At 41.1% G+C, this 21,714-nt stretch overlaps 1 protein-coding gene across 1 annotated transcript; it reads right to left on the bottom strand.

The window, feature by feature from the left end:
- Nucleotides 1–20,415: 20,415 nt before the first annotated feature.
- On the bottom strand, nt 20,416–21,440 carry LOC109206584. The gene has a single exon (XM_019369420.1). The coding sequence runs from the start codon at nt 21,327–21,329 to the stop codon at nt 20,712–20,714; it is 618 nt and encodes a 205-aa protein (XP_019224965.1). The 5' UTR covers nt 21,330–21,440; the 3' UTR covers nt 20,416–20,711.
- Between the last annotated feature and the right edge of the window lie 274 nt (nt 21,441–21,714).

The raw sequence follows: 21,714 nt of genomic DNA, 5'->3' as shown, positions 1-21,714 counted from the left end.
AACCTCAAACCCAAAATGCATGCCTCGTACTCAGCCATGTTGTTATTACAGTAGAAACAAAGCTGAGCCGTAACAGGGTAGTGATGTCCTGTTTCAGAAATAAGTACAGCCCCTATCCCGACGCCTTTCATGTTAGCAGCTCCATCAAAGAAAAGTTTCCAACCTGGCTCTCCAACTGGTTCCAACTCATCAATGTGCATTACCTCTTCATTAGGGAAGTAAGTCTTCAAAGGCTCATATTCTTCATCCACTGGATTCTCAGCCAAATGGTCGGCCAATGCCTAGGCTTTCATCGCAGTCCGGGTCACATAGACGATGTCGAATTCTGTGAGCAAGATATGCCACTTTGCGAGCCTCCCTGTAGGCATAGGCTTCTGGAAGATATACTTTAGCGGATCCAACCGAGAGATGAGGTAAGTAGTGTAAGATGACAAATAGTGCTTCAACTTCTGTGCTACCCAAGTTAGGGCGCAACATGTCCTTTCCGGGTGAGTGTACTTAACCTCGTAAGATGTGAACTTCTTGCTAAGATAATAGATGGCCTGCTCCTTCCTGCCGGTGATGTCATGCTGACCCAGCACACAACCAAACGAATTGTCCAAAACCGTCAAATACAAAATCAAAGGTCTCCCTGGTTCTGGTGGCACCAACACAGGTGGGTTAGACACGTACCCCTTTATCTTATCGAATGCTTCTTGAAACTAATCTGTCCACTTGACCGCAACATCCTTCTTCAACAGTTTGAAGATAGGCTCACAAGTTGCTGTAAGCTGAGCAATAAACCTGCTTATGTAGTTCAACCTCCCTAGTAAACTCATCACCTCAGTCTTGTTTCTTGGGGGTGACAATTATTGGATAGCTTTGATCTTTGATGGGTCCAATTCAATACCTCGACGGCTGACTATGAATCCCAACAATTTTCCAGATGGCACACCGAATGCGGATCTTGCAGGATTGAGCTTAAGATTGTACCTGCGAAGCCTTTGGAAGAACTTTCTCAAATCTCTGACATGGTCAGACTGCTTTCTAGACTTTATGATCACATCGTCCACATAAACCTCGATCTCCTTGTGTATCATGTCGTGGAATATGGTCGTCATGGCCCTCATGTAGGTTGCCCCAGCATTTTCAAACCGAAAGGCATGACCCTGTAGCAGTATGTTCCCCATGGCATGATGAATGTCATCTTTTCTGCATCTTCCTCATCCATTAGGATCTGATGATAGCCCGCATAGCAATCCACAAAAGACCCAATCTCATGTTTGGCACAATTATCAATCAAAATGTGGATGTTTGGCAGTGGGAAGTTGTCCTTTGGGCTTGCCTTGTTGAGATCACGATAATCAACACATACCCTGGTCTTACCATCCTTCTTTGGTACCGGCACAACATTGGCTAACCAAGTGGGATACCGCGTGACTCGAATGACCTTGGCCTCGAACTGCTTTGTGACCTCTTCTTTAATCTTTACACTCATACCAGTTTTAAACTTCCTTAACTTCTGTATGACGGGAGGAAATGCCGGGTCAGTGGGCAATTTGTGAACCACCAAATCAGTGCTTAGACCCGGCATGTCGTCATATGACCATGCAAAAATATCTTTGTACTCAAACAATGCTTTGATTATCTCCTCCCTGAGTTGAGGTTCAAGATGGACACTTATCTTAGTTTCTCTGATATTATCTGGGTCCCCTAAATTGATTGCTTCTGTGTCACTCAGGTTAGGCTTGGGTTTTTCTTCAAAATGGCTTAATTCTTTACTAATCTCTTCGAAGGCCTCATTCTCATCATATTCTGACTCATCATCACAATCTATTTCTTAAATTATTATTTCAGAATTAGATTGGCTTTTAAGACTGGGCCGAAGATTCCTTGCGCATGTCATGTCATTGAAACCAGCATAAAAAGAACTGTACAAGAAAGAAAAAAGAAAAATAAAACTATCAGAAATGATGAGAAAGGGAAATTGCATTTCATTAAAATTGAAAGATAACAAGGTTTATACATCCAACGGACGGAACATAGAATCTGAATTATAACCCTGGAATAATCCAGATAAACTGAAAGAAAATCAAAGCAAACTACCAAAACTCCTTCCTGGTGGGGAGAGGAGTAGCTTCCCAGTTGTTAATCTTTGTACTGGGCCCAACAAATTGCACATCCGCCTTGCTAGAACCCTCTCCATCTTCCACCATGTTCACATCGTCGAACAACTTCTCGAACCTTTCAAGCAACTCCTTATCAGGACCAACCACAGAACCGGGAACCGTTGTTACTGGGCGTTTCTTGGTGCCAGGCCTAACAAATGATCTGGAGAGACGTGGGATGGGCTTTGGAAGGACCTATGCCCTCCGTTTCAACTTTCTGGCTCTTTTCACGTCTGCAACTGTGGGCTTGAATCCCAAACCAAATGTATCCAAGTTTTTGGGGAGAGACACCGGCTGTACGATACCTTGCAGAGATGCACCCAAACCCTTGCCCGGTACAAAACCATTTCTCAACATTTCAACGGCTACCATGACTGATGCGGCAGTTACCTTCGAAATTGGAACGAACTTCCCTTCTGGAATTTTCTCTACCGACACCGTGTCAAAAACCTGATAAACCCATGGCCCCTTGTCATCCTCAACCTCAATGAACGGTACAATGGCATCACTATGGGCACACAAATTATCCTCGCCGTGCACAACGATTTCCTGCCTATCCCATTCAAACTTTACCATCTGATGCAGAGTAGACGGGACCGCTTTAGCGGCATGAATCCAGGGTCGACCCAACAACAGATTGTAAGAAATAGCCACATCTAGCACCTGGAATTCCATGGTAAATTCAACTGGTCCGATTGTCAGCTCGAGTACTATGTCACTGACCGAATCTTTCCCTCCACCGTCGAATCCCCAAACGCAGATACCGTTCTTGTGAATTCTTTCATCATCCACTTTCAACTTGTTCAGAGTGGAGAGAGGGCAAATGTTCGCACTGGAACCATTGTCGACCAGTACCCGTGTAACCACGAAATCTTCGCATTTCACCGTAAGATAAAGGGCTCTATTGTGCTCAGTACCCTCCATGGGCAACTCATCATCAGAAAAAGTGACTCTGTTTACCTCAAATATCTTGTTAGCTATCTTTTCCAAATGGTTTAGTGAGATTTTGTCAGGAACTTGAGCCTCGTTCAAGATTTTCATCAAGGACCGACGGTGCTCGTCTGAATTGATTAACAATGACAACAGTGAAATCTGAGCAGGCGTCTTCCTTAACTGCTCTACAATGGAATAGTCTTGTACTTTCATCTTTCTCAAAAACTCTTCTGCCTCTTCTTCGGTCACGGCTTTCTTCACTAACACTGGGTTATCTTTGGAGGTTTTGGCTTTTCTTAACTCCTCGAGGGCAAAGCATCTCCCCGAGCGAGTCAATCCATGGGTCTGATATACTTCTTCTTTAACTTCTTTGCCTTTGTAAGTCACTGTCACCCGTTCATAATTCCACGGGATGGCCTTGCTGTTGACTATCGGTAGCTGGGTTACAGGTTTGATAATGATAGGATCTGTGCGAGCACCCTCCACAATTACGACAGGTTTGTTCGCCACCCCTGGCACCACCACTTTTGCTTTTTCCTGTTTCACTGCAACATCACTTGAGGACCCCTTCTTGATCACCACTGATGGTTCACTATTTGTTCCATTCAACTTGAGCACTGACATTTCTCTTGTCAATTTTTCAACCGGCTTTACTTCACTTGATAGGATCATCATGACGATCTGCGAAGGCTTTTTGGGCTCCCCTTCTTTGTGCACTATCTCGATCATATTTGTCTCCTGATGGGTCGGCACCGGTTCTGGTTGATGTTGGCCGCCTCCGGAGCTTGGACTTCAATCCGATGTGTATCAATGAGCTCCTAGACAGCATTTTTCAAATGCCAGCATTTCTCCGTATCATGACCCGGAGCACCAGAAAAAAATTCACAGCTTACAGAATAATCAAGATTTCTCAGGGGAGGATTTGGCAACTTTGCCTCAATCGGCCTCAACATATCCAATTGTCTCAACCTGTGGAACAAACTAGTATAGGACTCTCCCAATGGAGTGAAGGTTTTCTTCTTCTGCAACCTCTCATTCTTAAATGCTTGATTGGACCGGAAAGCTGGTCTAGGAGGGTTTTGGTAGGCTCGTGGGGGTGGGTAGGCATTTTGCGGAGTTGGGTATGTATTTTGTGGGGCTGGCGCACACCATTGTGCGTGGGCAGGGGGTTGGCTGTATGCTTGGGCATGGTGGACAGAAAAATGGGGCTCTGGTGGGTAGCAGTGTTAGGGTGGATTGTACGGGGTATGGGGGTATGTTTGGTGGTGGGGACGAGGCTGATGATAGTGGTGAGGTGAACCCCTGGGCCCGAACCAAGCTCCTGAATCAACCGTTGCTACATCCTCTTTCTTCTTCTTTCCAATTACTCCCCCAGTTCCACTTTGAATGGCCTGGGTGGTTGCCTTAATAGCCGAATAGCTCATGATTTTGTTTGTCTTGAGCCCTTCTTCTACCATACCGCCCATTTTCACCACTTCGTTGAAGGACTTGCCTACAGCCGATACCAAATGACCGTAATAAGTAGGTTCTAAGGCCTGCAGGAAATAATCCACCATTTCACTTTCTTTCATCGGAGGATCAACCCTCGCTGCTTGCTCTCTCCAACGGAAGCCATACTCCCTGAAACTTTCATTGTGCTTTTTCTCAAGTTTCGTCAAAGACAGACGATCCGGAATAATCTCGAGATTGTACTGGAAGTGACAAGCAAATGCCTGGGCTAGATCATCCCATGTGTACCACCTTCAGTGATCCTGCCGGGTGTACCACTCCAGCGCCGAACCACTCAGACTTTGACTGAAATATGCCATTAGCAACTCATCCTTCCCGCCAGCTGCCCTCATTCTGCTACAAAACCCTCTCAAGTGTGCTACTGGATCACCGTGCCCATCATACAAATCAAACTTGGGCATCTTAAACCCTGCCGGCAATTGCACATCTGGAAACAGACATAGATCTTTGTGAGCTACACTTACTTGACCTCCCAACCCCCGCATGTCTCTGAATGATTGTTCTAACCTTTTAACTTTCCTGAACATCTCCTCCTGTTCGGGATTTTTGGATGGTTTCTCAGCTTCCACAGGGAGATCAAAACGAGGAGTGTAGGAATAGGGTTCTGGAGCTTTGAAAGTGGGCTCCGGGGGGTAATATTGGCTATCATGGGTTTGGAATAAAGGCTCGCTGGAGGATCTGTGGAGCGTAGCGGGAGGGGGTGCCACGAAGACAGGAGTGGCTGGTGGAGGAGGGTACGGAACTGGTTTGGGTGGTGGAGCTGGTGGTGTTTGGGAGGTGGTGCTCTGGTAGTGTTGGTAAATGGGGAAGCTCGAGGATGAAACGGTAGCAGGAGGTTCCTGAGACTGAGCCAATGACGGGATGAAAGCAGGGTTAGCGGGGAAAGCTGGTGGTGGGTGTCCTTTTGCCCATGCTTGGTACATCTCGGCCATCTGTTGTTTCAGCTTATACATCTCTTCTTTCATCACATTAACATCCAACTCTTCCACCTCTATGGAAGGATCGATAACACTCGCATCAAGATCCTGGTTGGCCATAATCAACTTGTTTTTGGACCGGGTGTTGTATGGGTGAGTTGCCAGAATGCCACACAAACTAACCACCTACCTGTTACTTGACGACAACAACAAACTTGTTAGTGATTAGAGCTTAACAGATAGGCAATCGCACATTTTGGGAATGAATGCACCTAAGTAGTTAACCATTTCTATTATGCATTTGATCGGTTGCTTGCGTCATCCCGGCTTTTCTTTATTTCCATTTGCAGCTTCCTCTTCTTTCTCTTTTTCACTCATGCCTTTCTCTGCTTGATTTTATTCCCTCGTTTCTCTCTCTTGTTTTGCCATTGTTTCCTCCCCACGGTTTCTTATTTTTCTCTCTCTTTTTTTTTCTCTCTTGTTTTTCCTCTCTTTTTCCTTTTTTTTTCCTTTTTTCATTTTTTTGGTTATGATCGAATCCTATGGAGATTGCCTACGTATCATGACCCCGCATGAATCAGACCAAGCGTAGTTCTGGGAGATAAGTGTAAAAATAAAATATTTTGGGATTTTCAAATTTTTCCATTAAAATAAAACGCTTTGGTTACAACGACTCATCCTACCGAATTTTAATCATAAAAACTGACAGACTCGAAAAGGGAAACTAACAGACTCCAACAAAAGATGAAAATACAGACTCGAGAACAGACTAACAGACTCCAACAGAAAGAAAATACAGACTCGCGTAAAAATCATGAATACATCAATGCCTCAACTGCTCCTGGGGCCCGCGGGACATCAGTCGGTCTCGCCACGGGCCTATGCGCCAAATCCCCTTGAAGATGGTAGAGATCCTCCATTATCTGGCGGACAAAGGTCATTACGGTGGCAAAGAACATAGATCTAGTCATGTCCCCGCACCTACTGCATTTCATCGCGATGTAGTCGGCGATCCTTCTGACCCTTTCTCTTATGACACCCTTTTCTTGCAACAAACGTCCAATCTGCTGGGCCCTAGCTTCCAAAGTTTGTTCAGCTGCATGATTTTGTTCTTGAAATTGTTGCAGATCTCTCTCTAGCCGTGCCATCAGGGCATAACAGTGCTCCCTTTCGGCTTTGAAATCTCTCGCCTGCTTGGCCATTTCATTTTCAAGGACATTGACCTTTTTCTTTATACTCACCATCCCTTTGTCATATTTCTCCTTCAGTTGCCGAGCGAAACTAGCCCGTCCCTACGCATCCTTAGTTAACTTGGCTCGGGCATTTGCTAGCTCCGCTTCGGTCTTTTGCAAATCATCCTCACGCACTCTTTGGGTAGGCTGTAGATGAGCTTTTCGTCTTTTCTGCTCCTGCTCGGGTTTTCAATTGCTGTTCTCATTTTTCAGACTAGGGCTCAGAGAGCTTCATTCTCTTGGGCCAATTTTCTTCTTTCACCTTCGGCTTCTTGTGCTTGGAGATCATTGTTGAATTCCATGTTTCTCAGCTTTTCTTTCAAGGCATAAATCTCGGCTTGGTATTCTTTCTCCTTTTCTCCCCAGGCCACCCGTTCTCTGATTTTGTCATCAAAAGCTTGAACATGAGGTCTTTTGGCAGGCCTCTTGGGCTCGGGCTCGGGTTCTGGTTCGTTGTTGTCGCGAGACCTTTTTTCAAACCATGCCGCATAATTCGGATCCACTTCCCCTTTCGCAACATCTGGTACTTGGGTGCCATTTTTCAGATACCGGCATCCATTCGAATCCTGCTGAACTAGAGCCTCAGGCAATGCAGCTTTTGGATGCAGTTCAATGACCTGGGTAGTTAGATCCTCATCTTCGGGCACAATCTGATACCTACCTATCTGCCTCAAAACCCTCTGCGGCGCATATGGCTGGATACTCCTCACACCCATCAATCTTAGATAACCTTTGGTAGCCGTCATGTATATGGCTTCTGTCATCAAGAGCCATCCTATAGTCCACTCAACCTGGCTTGCTTTGAGAGCTTTCAAGTGGGAGATACATGCTTCAAACCCCTGCGGCATGTTGTAATCTTTTACCCTCTCCTCATAACTGATAATGAAGTCATTCGGGCTTGAACCATAACTCAAGAATCTGGGATGATGGCGAAGATGCTCGATCAACCACATTTGTAGAAGGATATTGCAACCTTCAAAGAATTGAGCCCCGGCTTTGCATAATGTCAATGCTCGATAAATATCCGCCAGCACCAACGGGGCAAGTGTATGATCTTCCTTGGTAGTGAGGACTTGCGCAATTCTAACCATACGAGTATCTACTGTACCTTCCTAATTCAGAAAAACCATGATCCCCAAGAACGCCACAATAAATGCAAACCGGCGATGAATTTGCCAAAGGCCCCTATCTTGTTTGTTGCTCAAACCCTTTTCATGCGTTTCGAACCCAGCTGAGTGCCCGAACCTGAAGTACAAGAAATGGAAAGAACAACACCATTTGCTTGCATGGGCTTTCTTCATCTGTTTACTGATATTCAGGAGGTCAAAGAACTTGTGCACCGACGGAGTCCTCGGAAATATAAGTTGTTGCTTCCTCAAATCCTAGCCAAACTCAATGTACCCGGCCATTTCCTCCAAAGTAGGGGTGATCTCAAAGTCCGAGAAACGAAAAACATTGTGGACAGGGTCCCAGAAAGTTACCAAAGCCTTGATTAGATCTTCCCGTGGTTTAATCTCAAAAATGTTTATAAGGGCACCCAACTGCCTTTTCACCCAGTTCTGACCATCTTCATCTAGATCATTCCACAATATACGCAAGTGCAACCGAGCTTGTTTCCTGATCACTTCTGGTGGATCCTGGATAGTGTTCATTTGTTCCTGTGGAAGGTTAAGGTTAGGGTTGACTCTAGTGGACCCTTTTTGTAAAATAGGTTTCCAATTTTTTACACGAAAAATCAAAGGACCATAATTCCTTCCCTTATATGCCAATTTTAGCCAAATGACTGTTTTTGCAAACGTGGCCTCTTCCCATTCCACACAAATTTTGAGGTCGGGGAGGACTATTTTATGACACTTCACAAACTTGTCCGTTCTTTTACGAAAATAGCCCTTCGACAACTGAAAATACTGTAAGGCTATCTCGGCAAGAATGGTTTAAGACATTGCCGAAGCTGAATCGGCTTATTTCGATGAAAACTCTAAACTACATTTACTTGACCACTGGCTCTTTTTTTTTCTTTTTTTTCTTTTTTTTTTTCAAAAATAAGGCCGAACCTTATGTAGGTTGCCTACGTATCCCACATCCGGTGAGAATCAGACCTGCGTAGTTTGGTCGGCTTTGACACATTTGAAAAGGACACAGTGTTTGACTCTTTTGAGATAACTCTCTTTTTTTTTGAAATATTTTGGCAGAGTTTTGGGATGTTTTCAAATACCGGGTTTTTCTTTAGAACCGGGCTTTATTTCCTTCCCTACATCACTCTTGGTTTTTCTTTTTGCTTTATTTTTCCCTAACCGGTCAGCATGCAAGCCGAAACAAATAAATGTTCACATAGCACATAGAATGCATCAGGATGGTATGTTATTTTGGGTACACCTGTCCTAGACGGACCCAACCCCTGTGTTGAGTCCCCTAAGTCAAATGCACGTGATGCAAACAAGCGTTCCTACTAGGGATCCGACATGAAGCTGTGTTTTTATAGGTTTAAATCCTGGGGTTTTGTTCTAGACTTGGGGTACCCGAGCGGACAACTGGGGCCGAAGAGGGGGCGACGTACCGGGAGCACTGAAGTCTGCCCGGCCTTGTCGCTTGCCCAGCCTCGTTCTATTTGGTGTAACTTCTACAGAAAAAGCGGGCCACGCGAACGTGTGCACCATTTTCAGAAGACTCAGATGGATGGCGTAAGAAGACAGTTATATACAATTCAAACAATATTAAAGCGGTAAACAGATAGCAATTAGCACAAAGGTTCACAAAATACAGTAATATGAACAATAAATAAAGCCAAGTAAAAATCATAAAACAAGCTCGAATTCTTGAACCCTGAACCAAAGATTCTGGGTTGGCTTCCCCAGCAGAGTCGCCAGAGCTGTCACACCTCCTTTTTCCTACCCCTCCGGAAAGGGTATAAGGGAGTTTTTCCAATTTAAGTGACAACCGAAACGGGACTATTTATTTAAAATTAGAGTCGCCACTTGGGATAATTTATGGTGTCCCAAGTCACCGGTTTAAAATCCCGAATCGAGGAAATTGACTCTATTTACGGTCTGCGAGCATAGAAATTCGGGTAAGGAATTGTGTTAACCCGGGAGAAGGTGTTAGGCATTCCCGAGTTCCGTGGTTCTAGCACGGTCGCTTTGATTATACTTGGCCTATTAAATTGTTTAATTACTCATTTTAGAGCCTCTGTGTATTTACCTTTTACCGCTTTTTAATTAAGAAAAATTATCTTGAAACGGGTCACGCATACGTGTACCCATTTGTTTGGGGCGTCAAAAATCATGTCACGCGAACGTGTCCACAATTGTAATGCTTTATTATTATTAAGAAAGGTTTGGACGAAGTTGCGCGAACGCATACTCCGATTTTGTTTTTAGAAATCGCAATCATGTCACGCGAACGTGTCCACAACCGCGATGGTATATTAAACGGGCCTAAAGCAAACTGCGAACATTTATTATAAATTTATATCTAAATCATACGAAATTAACCCGAGGGCCATGTATGAAGTAATTATGGATGGCACACCTCGATTCTACTTTTAAGGGAGCTCAAACTAAATTTTGAGAGGGCCATAAGCTACTTGTGTTATCTAATATAGCTCACCTCCACTAGTTAATGGGCCTAGTTAATTCATTAAAGACTAAAGAAAAATCCTACTTTATTCTAAAGAAACGCTCAAACCCAGTTAGTGGTAGCCAAATTTGCGATTACCTTCTGAATTGGGCCTGGAACAAGTGCGAATTTTTGAGCAAGAACGGACTCGAGTTCGAGTCTAGATGAAGCCAGATCAGTTTGGGCCTCAAGAGGCCCTGGGCTCCAAATGACCATTCTAGTGCACAAACTCCCAGCGCTTTACTTCGTTTTCAGTAATGAACATGCAAGTCATTAATAAATGGGAATATCCAAGTATATGAAATTAAACACCATTCAACTGAACATTCTGAGACGTTGTTATAATTCCATATACAATTAAATTATTCAATAACATACACACTAGCATGATTCCAAAACTCAGTCTACGGATATCAACACATGCTCCTCTATATTCCATTTTTCCACCTTAAATCTTCATTCCCAAACGATTTCAAACCAGCAGTTAACTTTCGAAATAGAACATTCACTACTTCTCATAACACCTTGCCTCTAATGTAGCTTAATCTATCATATAGTAACAGGAAGTCATGGATACAGCATTATGCTACAATGTTTACATGAGTTGCAAATAAGAGATCTGACACCACATACTTTAGCTAACATGCTCAATTTCAGAATCTAGCTAATGATTAAATTTTCACATTTCCATCAGGTTTCCTTTCAGTTCAGACTTAAATACCATAACAAGAACTCTAGATCCAACACTTAACTATGAGTGCTCTACTAAAAAAAAATAACCTCATATCAATACAAACCAACTCAGCTCTCATAATGAACATACACTACATAAAATAGGCTTAGAATCATGTAATCTAATAAAGATGAAACTAAGCTAAAGATTCAAAACATTGAAGCTATGCTTAGCATTTCGAATTTTATTTCACACTTCGAATCAAAACTTCACGTAATGTGGGATTCAGAAAAATATACCTGGAAAGCAAAACAAAACAGAAAAATGAGGGATCAGCAATAAACAATAGCAGCCAGCCCAGATTCGACCAGTCACACAGTGAAATCAGCTCAAGAAATCCAATGGAACAGTAAACCAACAGCAAAACTTGAACCAGAACTTTTCAAAACCCAAATTCAATCCATTTCAACCCCAGGATGAGAAACTATGATTTTCAGAAGTTTTTGTTCACCAAATGAAATCAGAAGATTCAAAAATGAGCAGAGTTTGAGCAGTTTTCTAAACAATTAATGTAAAGAATTCAGAATTTTCTCAAGAAACCCCAGCCGTTTTTGTTTTCTAGTCTTTTGTTCCCTTCCAGTCTTGCTTGAAATGCAAGGTAAAGATGCCTTTATAGGCAAGGCATTAGGGTAGCCTATTATAGAATCAGATTTACAAATGAAACCTTTTAGATTCTGATTTTAGCTTAGGAGCCCTTATTCAATTTTTGATTTTGCTCAAATAACCACAGTTCACATATCAGAATTACAGAATAGCTCCTTCTCCCAGCTTCCTAGAAGCTTCCCTAGGTAGTTACCAAAGATTCCCTAAACTAAAGTTCCCAAAGTAACCCCTGCAACCCCTGAAATTACCCTGAACCAAAACGGGTCATGGGTCAATTTTGACCCAACTGTTCAGACCCAAATGAGTGAATGGACCCAAAGCCCAACTCACAGGATCAGAAATCTACTCGGCCCAGACTAGCAATTATCCAATTAACAAGTTGCAAACATCAAATAACACGGGACAATCAAAACTTTAGCCTAAATGATTTATTAACTAACAATTTGAACTAATCTGATTATAGACTAACTACACTAATTAAGAAAAAGACTCACAATTACTCATGCATGAACATATAAACTCCGGAACAAATGAAAATGATTCAAGAAGAGGAGAAGAAGCATAAAACAGAAAAACAAACGAAGAAAAGATTAAACAGAAGGAAGAAAATACCTAAAAAAATGGAAAATGAAGGAGGGAGCCTGGGTCTTCAAATCCTCTGATTTTCCGGTCAAATCTGATGTTAATCGTGTGCTCTTATGAAGAACACACGAATAAAATCAGATTAGACACGAAATTTCACCAAAAACTTGACTTGGAATTTCTAGGGTTCATTTCTGATCTAAGATTCGGAAGGTTCAAGGTTGATTCGAGAGTAAAGGGTTAGATATTTGGGATGGGGAGATGGAGAGGGTTCTAGGGCATAAGTTTGGTGAGGATTGGAGCCGGCGCCGCCACCCTAAGGCGGTGGGAGAGTGGGGGCGGCTTCTAGGGTTAGACTTTGGGGACGAAGGGGATTGAGGGGGGGTTCTGAAAGGGGGTGGGGAACTCTTTCGGACAGTTATATGTATGTGGAACCCCAGTTCCTGGCTGTCTGATCACATGGGATCAACGGTCCAGATTAAGGCGACTGAAACGGTGTCGTTTCGAATATGGTGGAGAGTGGACCGGGTAGGGAACGTGTTTGGGCTGGAATTGGGGCGGGTTTGACCGTGTCTTCAGTGGATCATGCTTGGGCCTGGAGAGAAATCAATTAATCTGGCCCAAATCCTACTTCTTCATTTCCTTTTGAAGTTTTGTTTTTATTTCCAAACTCTTTTGATTTCTTTTCAAATTAAAATAAAAATAAAACCTAAACCAATTCCTAAATTAAATTAACCCTACCACATTGAATTAAATAACTCTAACTATAATTATCACAATTAATTAAAAACTAAATTAGAGGAAAAACTACTAAAACTCAAGACTAAAATTAAAAGGTGCAAAAATAAAACATTTTTGTGATTTTTCATTTTTATAGGACAACTAATTTGCTAATTAGTCTTACCAATGCAAAATTAAATCCTAAATGCAAATGCAATATATTTTTTGGTATTTTTTTATGAATTAAATGAAATTAAATATGCGCAGACAAATGCAAACAATTAACGGAAAATGCTACAAAAATCTACGAAATTCCAAATAATGGGAAAATTATTTTGTTTTGAATTTATGGGAGTAGTTCATATAGGGCAAAAATCACGTGCTCACAAATGTCCTTCTCGGTTAGGTCGTGGAGCTGCGAGGTCCCTCCTAACATCGTTTCTTCGATCCTTCCTGGACTCGGCCTGTACCGAGTCAACTGATGGGTTGGCCCATTTAGGCTGTCCTCGTCTGCACGGACCTCGGCACAGTAGACGTTATGTATTTCATCCCAAGTGGTTGGACGGTATTTCGTAAGCCAACTTAATAACTTTCTGGTCGCCCTTGAGCCATTCCTGCTCAGCCCGTTTTGGAAAGCTGCTACGGCCATTCCTTCCGATACATTTGGAAAGGTCATCCTTACTCGGTTGAATCGAGCGAGGAAGTCCCTCAATCCCTCTCCGGGCAATTGTTTGATTGTGAATATATCGTTTACTCTTGCCTCCGCTTTTTTGGCCCCAGCATGGGCCGTCACGAACTTGTCGGCCATCTTTTCGAATGTTTCAATGGAACGCGCGGGCAGTTGTGAATACCAAGTCAATGCTCCTCCGGTGAAGGTTTCGCCAAACTTTTTCAACAAGATGGAGGATACTTGCTCCTTGGCGATGTCATTGCCTTTTATAGCGGTGACATACTGAGTCACATGATCTTCGGGATCCGTCGTACCATCATATATTTTCTGATAGGGCGGCATTTTGAAGGTCTTTGGTATGGCATGCGAGGCGGCTTCATCACTATTTGGTTTTTCGACAAACCGAACAACATCTCTTTTTGGCAAGAGTTTCGGGGCGCCCGGTATTTTGGCGACCCTTTCTTGGTGCTCTCTCATCTGGTCCCAAAGCACTTTGTTCTCGTTTTCCATTTCCTCCATCTTTTTCAAAATGGCTGTGAGGGTGTCGTCCCCTACATTATTAACAGTGTGAGTTATACCTGTTACTGGAGGGAAAGGGCTGTGCTGCTCGACCGTTGTTGGTGTAATGCAAGTCCTTGCATTTTCTCTGACTGTCTCCTGGGCGGGCTTGTTGAGGATGCTGGTTAGCGTGTTAGCTAGCCAAGTCTCAAGGAGCCTTTCACTGCTGGTGGCGTCTCTTCCGTTGTGGGCGTGGAAGCTCCTTTAGCGTGGGATGATGCAATACTGCCGTGAGGGAGAGGCGACCGTGCCTCGCCTGGGGGAGGCATTAGGCTTTATGTCCTCGCCTTCTATCTCAGAAACCTCATTGATGGTGTTTAAAAGATTGGTGGTAAGGTCGACCAGTACTCTCATTCTTTCTTCTCCCTTACCTGTCATGTCAGATCTGTGTGTACAAGGAAAAAAGAGTTATGTTCTGTGTGTTTTTTAGCAACCCGTGATAGATATAAATCTAGAAGAAACTAAAATATTAACTAGAAAATCCCACAAACGACTCTAAATTGTTTGACCAAAAAGTGTAAATCTTCGGTTAAACTAACTATTTTTGTATAATGAGGAGTTAAACCTAGTTAAAGATAACATTTCTGGATTTATAACTAGTTAGCACAATTAACATAAAATAGTGTTGGTGGGGGATTAAATGCAGTGTGCATTTAATATTTCAAGAGGAGTAATGATAGAAGAATATCAAGCAATATATAACAATAAATGGCATTAACGTAAATAAGGAGAATAATTCACCCAATATTGAATGAGGTGGATGATTCTTCTTTCTGATAGTGATGAGTGATAGACAAATCCTAGAATATTGGAATCATTCTCGAATCCGATGGAAAAGTATGGAATAATGGATGGTAGAATCTTATTAGAAAGGTAGCGTTTGTATCTTTTCTAGAGAGAGAGTCTTCTTCTCAAAAAGTGTTCTTATCAGAAAATGTTACATGCCCTTTCCCCCTATCTTTTTCTATTTATATGGGACATATCCCCAGTCAACCCTAAAAGTACAAGTACAGAGAATATTCAATGGAATATTCTCTTAAATATCCTATTACAAAAGCTAGCCGCCAGTATTATCCTTGGTACTTGGCCTCGGCCGTTGTTGACCGCCCGGCTATGACCCCCACTGTTTACTAGTCGACCTCGACCACATCACTTACCATAATACCGCTTCATGCTAAATCTCCTTGGGGCGGATTTTGACCTATACAGATGGTATGAGTTCATGGGAACACACACACACAGTGGGGGTCATAGCCGGGCGGTCAACAACACACACATATGTGTGTGTGTGTGTATGTATATATGCGTGCTCGCGGCGGCACGCAAAAGTATGCATACCCAAACTCAAATAATCTTATGGTACAATAATTATTGGGTGTACCTTCACACGTAAAGTTGGATTTCAAATCTCACGTCTAACTTGTTGTTTTTCGTTTTTTTCTAGAATTGAGCCCTGAGGTTCGAATCTCATTTTTTTTTTGGAATTGGGTCCATCCATAGGGGATTGGCATGTATTATCTCCCCTCTTGCATTATAATTAAGTAATTTTTCTTTCTTTCTTTATTTATTTTTCAAATCCCAAAGTCAATTGAAATTCATGTTCTCCTTCTATCATCATTGTTAAATTTTGTATAATCAAATAAAATGTCTACATTAAAATGAGCATAGGCGGCAGATGTAACATATAGCCTATGAGTTTAACTGATCCAAGAATTTTTATACGGAGTATGATACATATGTAAAAGGTCACTAAAACTAGAAATAATAATAATTATTATTATTATTTTGAACCTATAATTATAAAAAGTGTAATGAGTTCATAGTAAAAGCCTAAAAGTTAAAGATCCAACACATCTATAGTACGCTGATGTATAAGAGCTGCGTTTGCTTTGGTAAAGTGCCAGATTGTGGACTACCTTATAGGTGGATGAGATACCTATGCGATTCCAAACACCAGCGCATTAAGTAAATGTTGGTTCATAGCTAAGAGCACAAGGCCCAGCAACTGAGCTTCCCATGCGTATTTGTCGGCCAAACCCAGGCAAGGTATTAAGCACAAGCAATTGAGCTTAGATTTGGAAGGCGCCGTAGAGAACTAGATCTATCCTAGCGCTAACATTGAAAGAAAAACATTTATGAAAATCTATGTGCAATATTTTAAATTTAGTACTCCAGTTTATACAGATAAGGCAAAAAGATTTAAACTGAAAGTTTGGCGATGAATTATATTACACTAATTAGGTGCAAGGAAGAAATCAATTTGCATCTCCAAGATAATGTTGGTGATACAAAAAGAATATTATACGAAATATGTGGAGATTGTTTTGATGAAGTCAAACAACAATAAAGAAATAAAACTAAAGTAGGCATTGTGGCAATCTAAATTAAAGGGGAGGGTCAACACAGCCTCTCCCTCCCGTGGGGAAAAGAACATATGTAGGACCACTCCCAAACAACGCCGTGTTACCTTTGATTATAGAGATAGAGATAATTAACAACGTCGCTTTAGTTTGAATAGCTTTCATAGTCGCATACTCTTATCTTTATCTTATTTGAAAAGTTCAAAGAAGGACTTTGGGTAATAGACCACACCCTTCATGCGTTTAATCATATCATACTATCCAGCTTCTTTGGGTATTATATCTTTACCAAATGATGATCAAGAAAACCAATTGTACGTAGTAACACACAACTTCTATTTCTTTTCTCTCTTTTAAATTTGTATTTCATTGTTAACTTTTTAATCTTGTTACTGTTCATTTGAGCATGTTGAACGATTAATGCCTGTTTGGTCATATATTTCAGCATTTGCAAATATATTTATTTCGCCAAGAGTACTATTTGCAATTACGTACTATCAAATTTCAAGCGAAATTTGAAACACTCGTTTGACGATATATTTTAGGGGGAAGGTTATTGGTTTTTACTCCAAAAGTTCCATTTTTTTCCAAGTGAATTTCTTGTCTACCTTCAATGTTTGAGCAAAAAAGTGCTAAACCTTTTTACCAGACCAATTAATGATGAATTAAAGGGCAAATCTTAGTTGAACTTAATAAATTCTAGACCGAATAAAATGTAACACTCGTGAGATAAGTAGTGCTCAAGAGCATTAAATAACGGATTCAATACTCTATGATTGACAATAAATATGATAGCATGAATATATAATAAATGTAAATAATGGCAATGAATGTCATAAGAAAGGATCTACCACCCAATTATTATATGATTGGGATGTTCCTTTCCTCTGTCAGCAACGTGGGAAAGTGAGAAGTCAAGATGGGTGTGGAATCTTTGGATCTATGGATAAAGATTGAACAACGTGTGCTTCAATAATATCATCAACGAACAAGACAACTTTTGAATATTCTGTTTTGTCAACCTTTACAATGTGTTCTTATCGAAAAGTCAAGAAGATCCCCTTTTTTGTTTTCTATCTCTTCCTATTTATAAGGGATATTCCCCAAAAACCCTAAAAAGTACAGCATAAAGAATATCTGAACCTATGCTACAGTTATTTTCTCACCTCGGCTGCCCATTTCTGGCACCAGCCTTTGTGAGAGCAACCTTTAATCGTTATATCGTGGTCGACCCTGTCCTTTGTCTTACTTATCCGTTACCGCTAAGTCGCCAAATTTGGACCTATACATTCAATTCAAAAACTCTTGTTTCCAACTTCAGCCCAAATATTCTCCAACTGCCATCTACACTAATATTTGATAGAAGAAATTTTGCTTAATATTCAAGGCCGCGATTGAAATGTGTATTGGCTAGCACATAGTTTTTGCAATGGAATTGGGGACAAAATAGTATGCCGTAAGAATTGGAAAAGCAGTTCAAGGACCACGAGTTTGAAACTAGTGCAAGAATATTAGTAAATAATTTGACACGGCAATTTCCGTTGTGATGCATTAGAAGATGTAAAGTAAAACTTGGAGGAGAAGTAGTAAAGGATGTGAACAACTATAATAATTCAAAGCCGTTATCCTAAAATTTCAATCTAATTAATTTATTCGCCAATCCCACACTTGAACTTTTGTTGTTTTGCATAAGAATGGATCATTGGCCGCTGTTTTTGCCTGGCCCTTGGAGAAAGTTCTCTCCCACTAGGATTCCTCATTTACATTTAATTAATAATCGTAAGCGACGACTTCTCCACACGTTAATTTCTTTCTACTCCATTCCTCCTAAAAACCATCATCCAGCTATGACTTTTGACATACTATAACCATGTGAATAAAAATGTTTATTTTTTAATAGAACAACTTTTTTTCCAAATATAGATTGTAAAAGGAGATGCTCCAATTATTTTTTACCTACTCGTACTTGACAATGACATAACAACTTTAATTCGTTAATAAGGTAAACGAAGACGATCGAAACAAAGTCTATTCAGGGGCAGAGCTATAGTCTATAGTACGGTTCAGCCAAATCCAATAACTTTGGTTTAAATTTTGTATTTAATTATTTATATTTAAAAAGTTTATTTAATAGGTATAAATTATTAATTTAGAACTGATGGTAGGTTATAATTACGTATTTTAGTCGCTTATTACACTCAAATTTACTGCACTTTAATTGAGTTTGAGCTTTAATCGCTAGTGTCTTGCACTAGTTGAGTGTTTTATGCCTTGTAGGAGTGATTCTGAGCTATGTAGATGTTATGGAATGAATTCAAGTGATTTGGAGCTTTGAAGTCTGAGTAAAAGTCCAAGGAATTAAGCCAAGATCGTATTCGGGGATCAACGGATGATAGAGCAACAAAACGAAGAATCGAGTAGGCATATTGTGCGCTGTCTAGTAAAATGCACATAACGTTTTGCTCAGAACTCCATTTGGGCTACACAATATATGGTTGGAAAGCTAACTCAAAGGGCTACAACTTTCATGTTTTACGTTTTTCTAAATTCCAAATGGAACAGGGTGAAAAACGCGGTCGAAACCGCGACCGCGGACTTGAGGCAGGCTGAGGCAGTATACTTGCCATATACCGCGGTAGTACCGCGGTTGACCGCGACTGCGGCGTCCAGACCTGAAAAAATTATCCTTTTTCGCGTAGGAGAAGGTACAATAGTTTGGGCCCGACCCTACTTGGTATATATACATGGAAAAACGGTATTTTTGAGGGAGGCGACCAATTTTGGACACACTTTTGACATAATTTAGACCTAAGGGAGGAGACCAATTTTTGACACAAATTCGACCTAAGGAGGCAAAAACACAATAGGAGCAAGGCGGGGAATTCTTCAACGAGTTTTTCCTTCCTCTTCCTATTTTCTGTTGTTGGTTATGACTTTTACTATTGTAGTTTTACATACTATTATGAATTACTAATTTGTTTTCTAGGGTTTTGATAGAACCTTTTGCAGGATAAATTCTTGTTATGTTTTTATATAATTGAGCCGTTGGATTTCTCTACTTGTTCAACTACGTGTTTATTGTTGTTGATTGAATGGACATCGATTGACTGTGCCTATTTATTATGTGTTGCTTGAGAAAGGATACATATTTAACTGGTTGTTGAACAACGTCACTCCTAACGTATGTGAGAAATCAATACATTGGGTTTAAAGGTAGGTTTAGAAATAACAAAGCCTTGACGTGGTCATAGTGAGCGGTTAGATAAAGCCAACTAGCGTAGTTCGAGAGAATATGTCTAGTAAATTGCTGTAGTTGCTCGAGAGAGAATTACGGCACCTAAAGTGCTCACGATCGATAGAGAATACATTGACAAAATTGTAGGGAACATAGCTAGAAGGATTCCGACAATTGGGGAAACCATAACTCTAGACCTCCTTAATTTAGTCTCCAACCCTTTGTCTCGTTAGTTGATAATTTTATCGTTTTGTAGTATTTGCTAGTTAATTAGTTAGAAATATAAATCTCAATCTTTATAATTTAGAAAATTGTTCAATCTTGTTTTCTTAGTGATATTAAACAGATATAGCTAAGCCTTAGTTCTCTGTGGGATTCGACTCCGGACTTTTAGACCAGATTAAATTTGCAGCGACCGCTTATTCTTTTTAGGACTAGAGTTGGGCGTGATCAAGAACCAATAACTTAAAATGAGTCATAAATTTCAAATTCTAATATGAACCTATTACAATTCAAAAATAAAAAACATGCAATAAGATGAAGAATAGCCCATTTGCAGATGATGATTAAATCTTGGCGGCCATGTTTTTGCCGATGCAACTGAGTTTAATTTTGATGATTTACTATTTCAGTTCACAAGAAAATAGGGAATTATATTGCACAAAAAGGTTAATTACTAAGTTTACAAACAGCTGAATTTGATCTTATGCTCTGCAACTCCCGCATATTTTTATTTACATGCCGAGAGCGAGAGAAGATGAGGGCATGTTACAACCTATAGCATGTTACTGCCCATGAAAAGTGAAAATGAGGAGAAAGCCCTTCAACTCGAGAAGAAATTAACCTCTCTCCTTCACGCTCCCGTCAAAAGAACAAAATAATGAAGTAATTAATTAGTTAAGTAAACAAGAGAACGGATCCTTCTTGAATAGTCATAAGCTTCCTGAAGGAGCGCACAGCCATCTTTGCCCGCCGCGAAGATATTCGTTGCAATTTTCTGACAGAAGCAGATCTCATGGAAACGCCAAGCCCCATGGACGGAGCCCTATAATTGCTTTGACTTTGAGTATAATTATCTCGAGATTCATCTTCCACTTGGAGAAGCATTGGTGAAATCCGAGAATTGCTCTTCTTATTCTTCCTTATAAACTTCTTAGAATGGCGACGGTTGTTTTTGTTGAGGTCCTCGAGAGCAGCGCTTGCTTTAACGGCAAGAGCTGCCATTTCAGACGCACTCAAGCGATACTGAAGCTTGGAAGTAGGGAGCACGAAATAGATCTGACCGGGCTGAAGCTGGTATTCAGAATCCAAACGAGGTATGAAATCGTCGAAGTAAAGGCGGTCGGAATTGCAGATGAAGGAAGCATCAGAAGGCATCTCAGACTGAAGAACTTGAGAGACGTTGATGGGAACTGTATATTGACGGAGCTCTCCGTTGGCTGAGATCACGTAGGCGGAGGAGGGCTTCTGATCTTTTGCATCGATGACGGAAGAGGAAGACAAACAAGCACCCATCTATGTATGTATGCTATATACTACGTTTACGTAATTGGATGGAGGAGGAAGACAAGTATAATGTGGAAGATGTTGTGGCTGCAAATGAGGCGGTGACCAGCCTTTTAAAGATTCAAGAGCTCGCGTTTTCCTTCCTTTTTCTTCAATTTTGGGGAGTGGGGTCCACGACGACTTTGTCCCCCTAATAAATCCTCTTTCTCTATTTGTTTTTGTATAATGTTTTTTGGGATCATTTCATACCGAATTTACTACTATAAAATGTGAAAATGAGAGGGTGGTGACGGAAGTGACGCCGTCATTGTGGAGAGCAAGACTTTACTAACTTTACTGGCCAAGGGTCAAGGTTGGCTATTCTGAGGTTAGAAGATTCAAGTGGAACACGTGC

This window comes from Nicotiana attenuata, unplaced genomic scaffold, assembly GCF_001879085.1.
Source record: "Nicotiana attenuata strain UT unplaced genomic scaffold, NIATTr2, whole genome shotgun sequence".
NCBI lineage: Eukaryota > Viridiplantae > Streptophyta > Magnoliopsida > Solanales > Solanaceae > Nicotiana > Nicotiana attenuata.
Note: the sequence above shows the minus strand (reverse complement) of the source record. Positions and strands in the feature narration are given on the sequence as shown.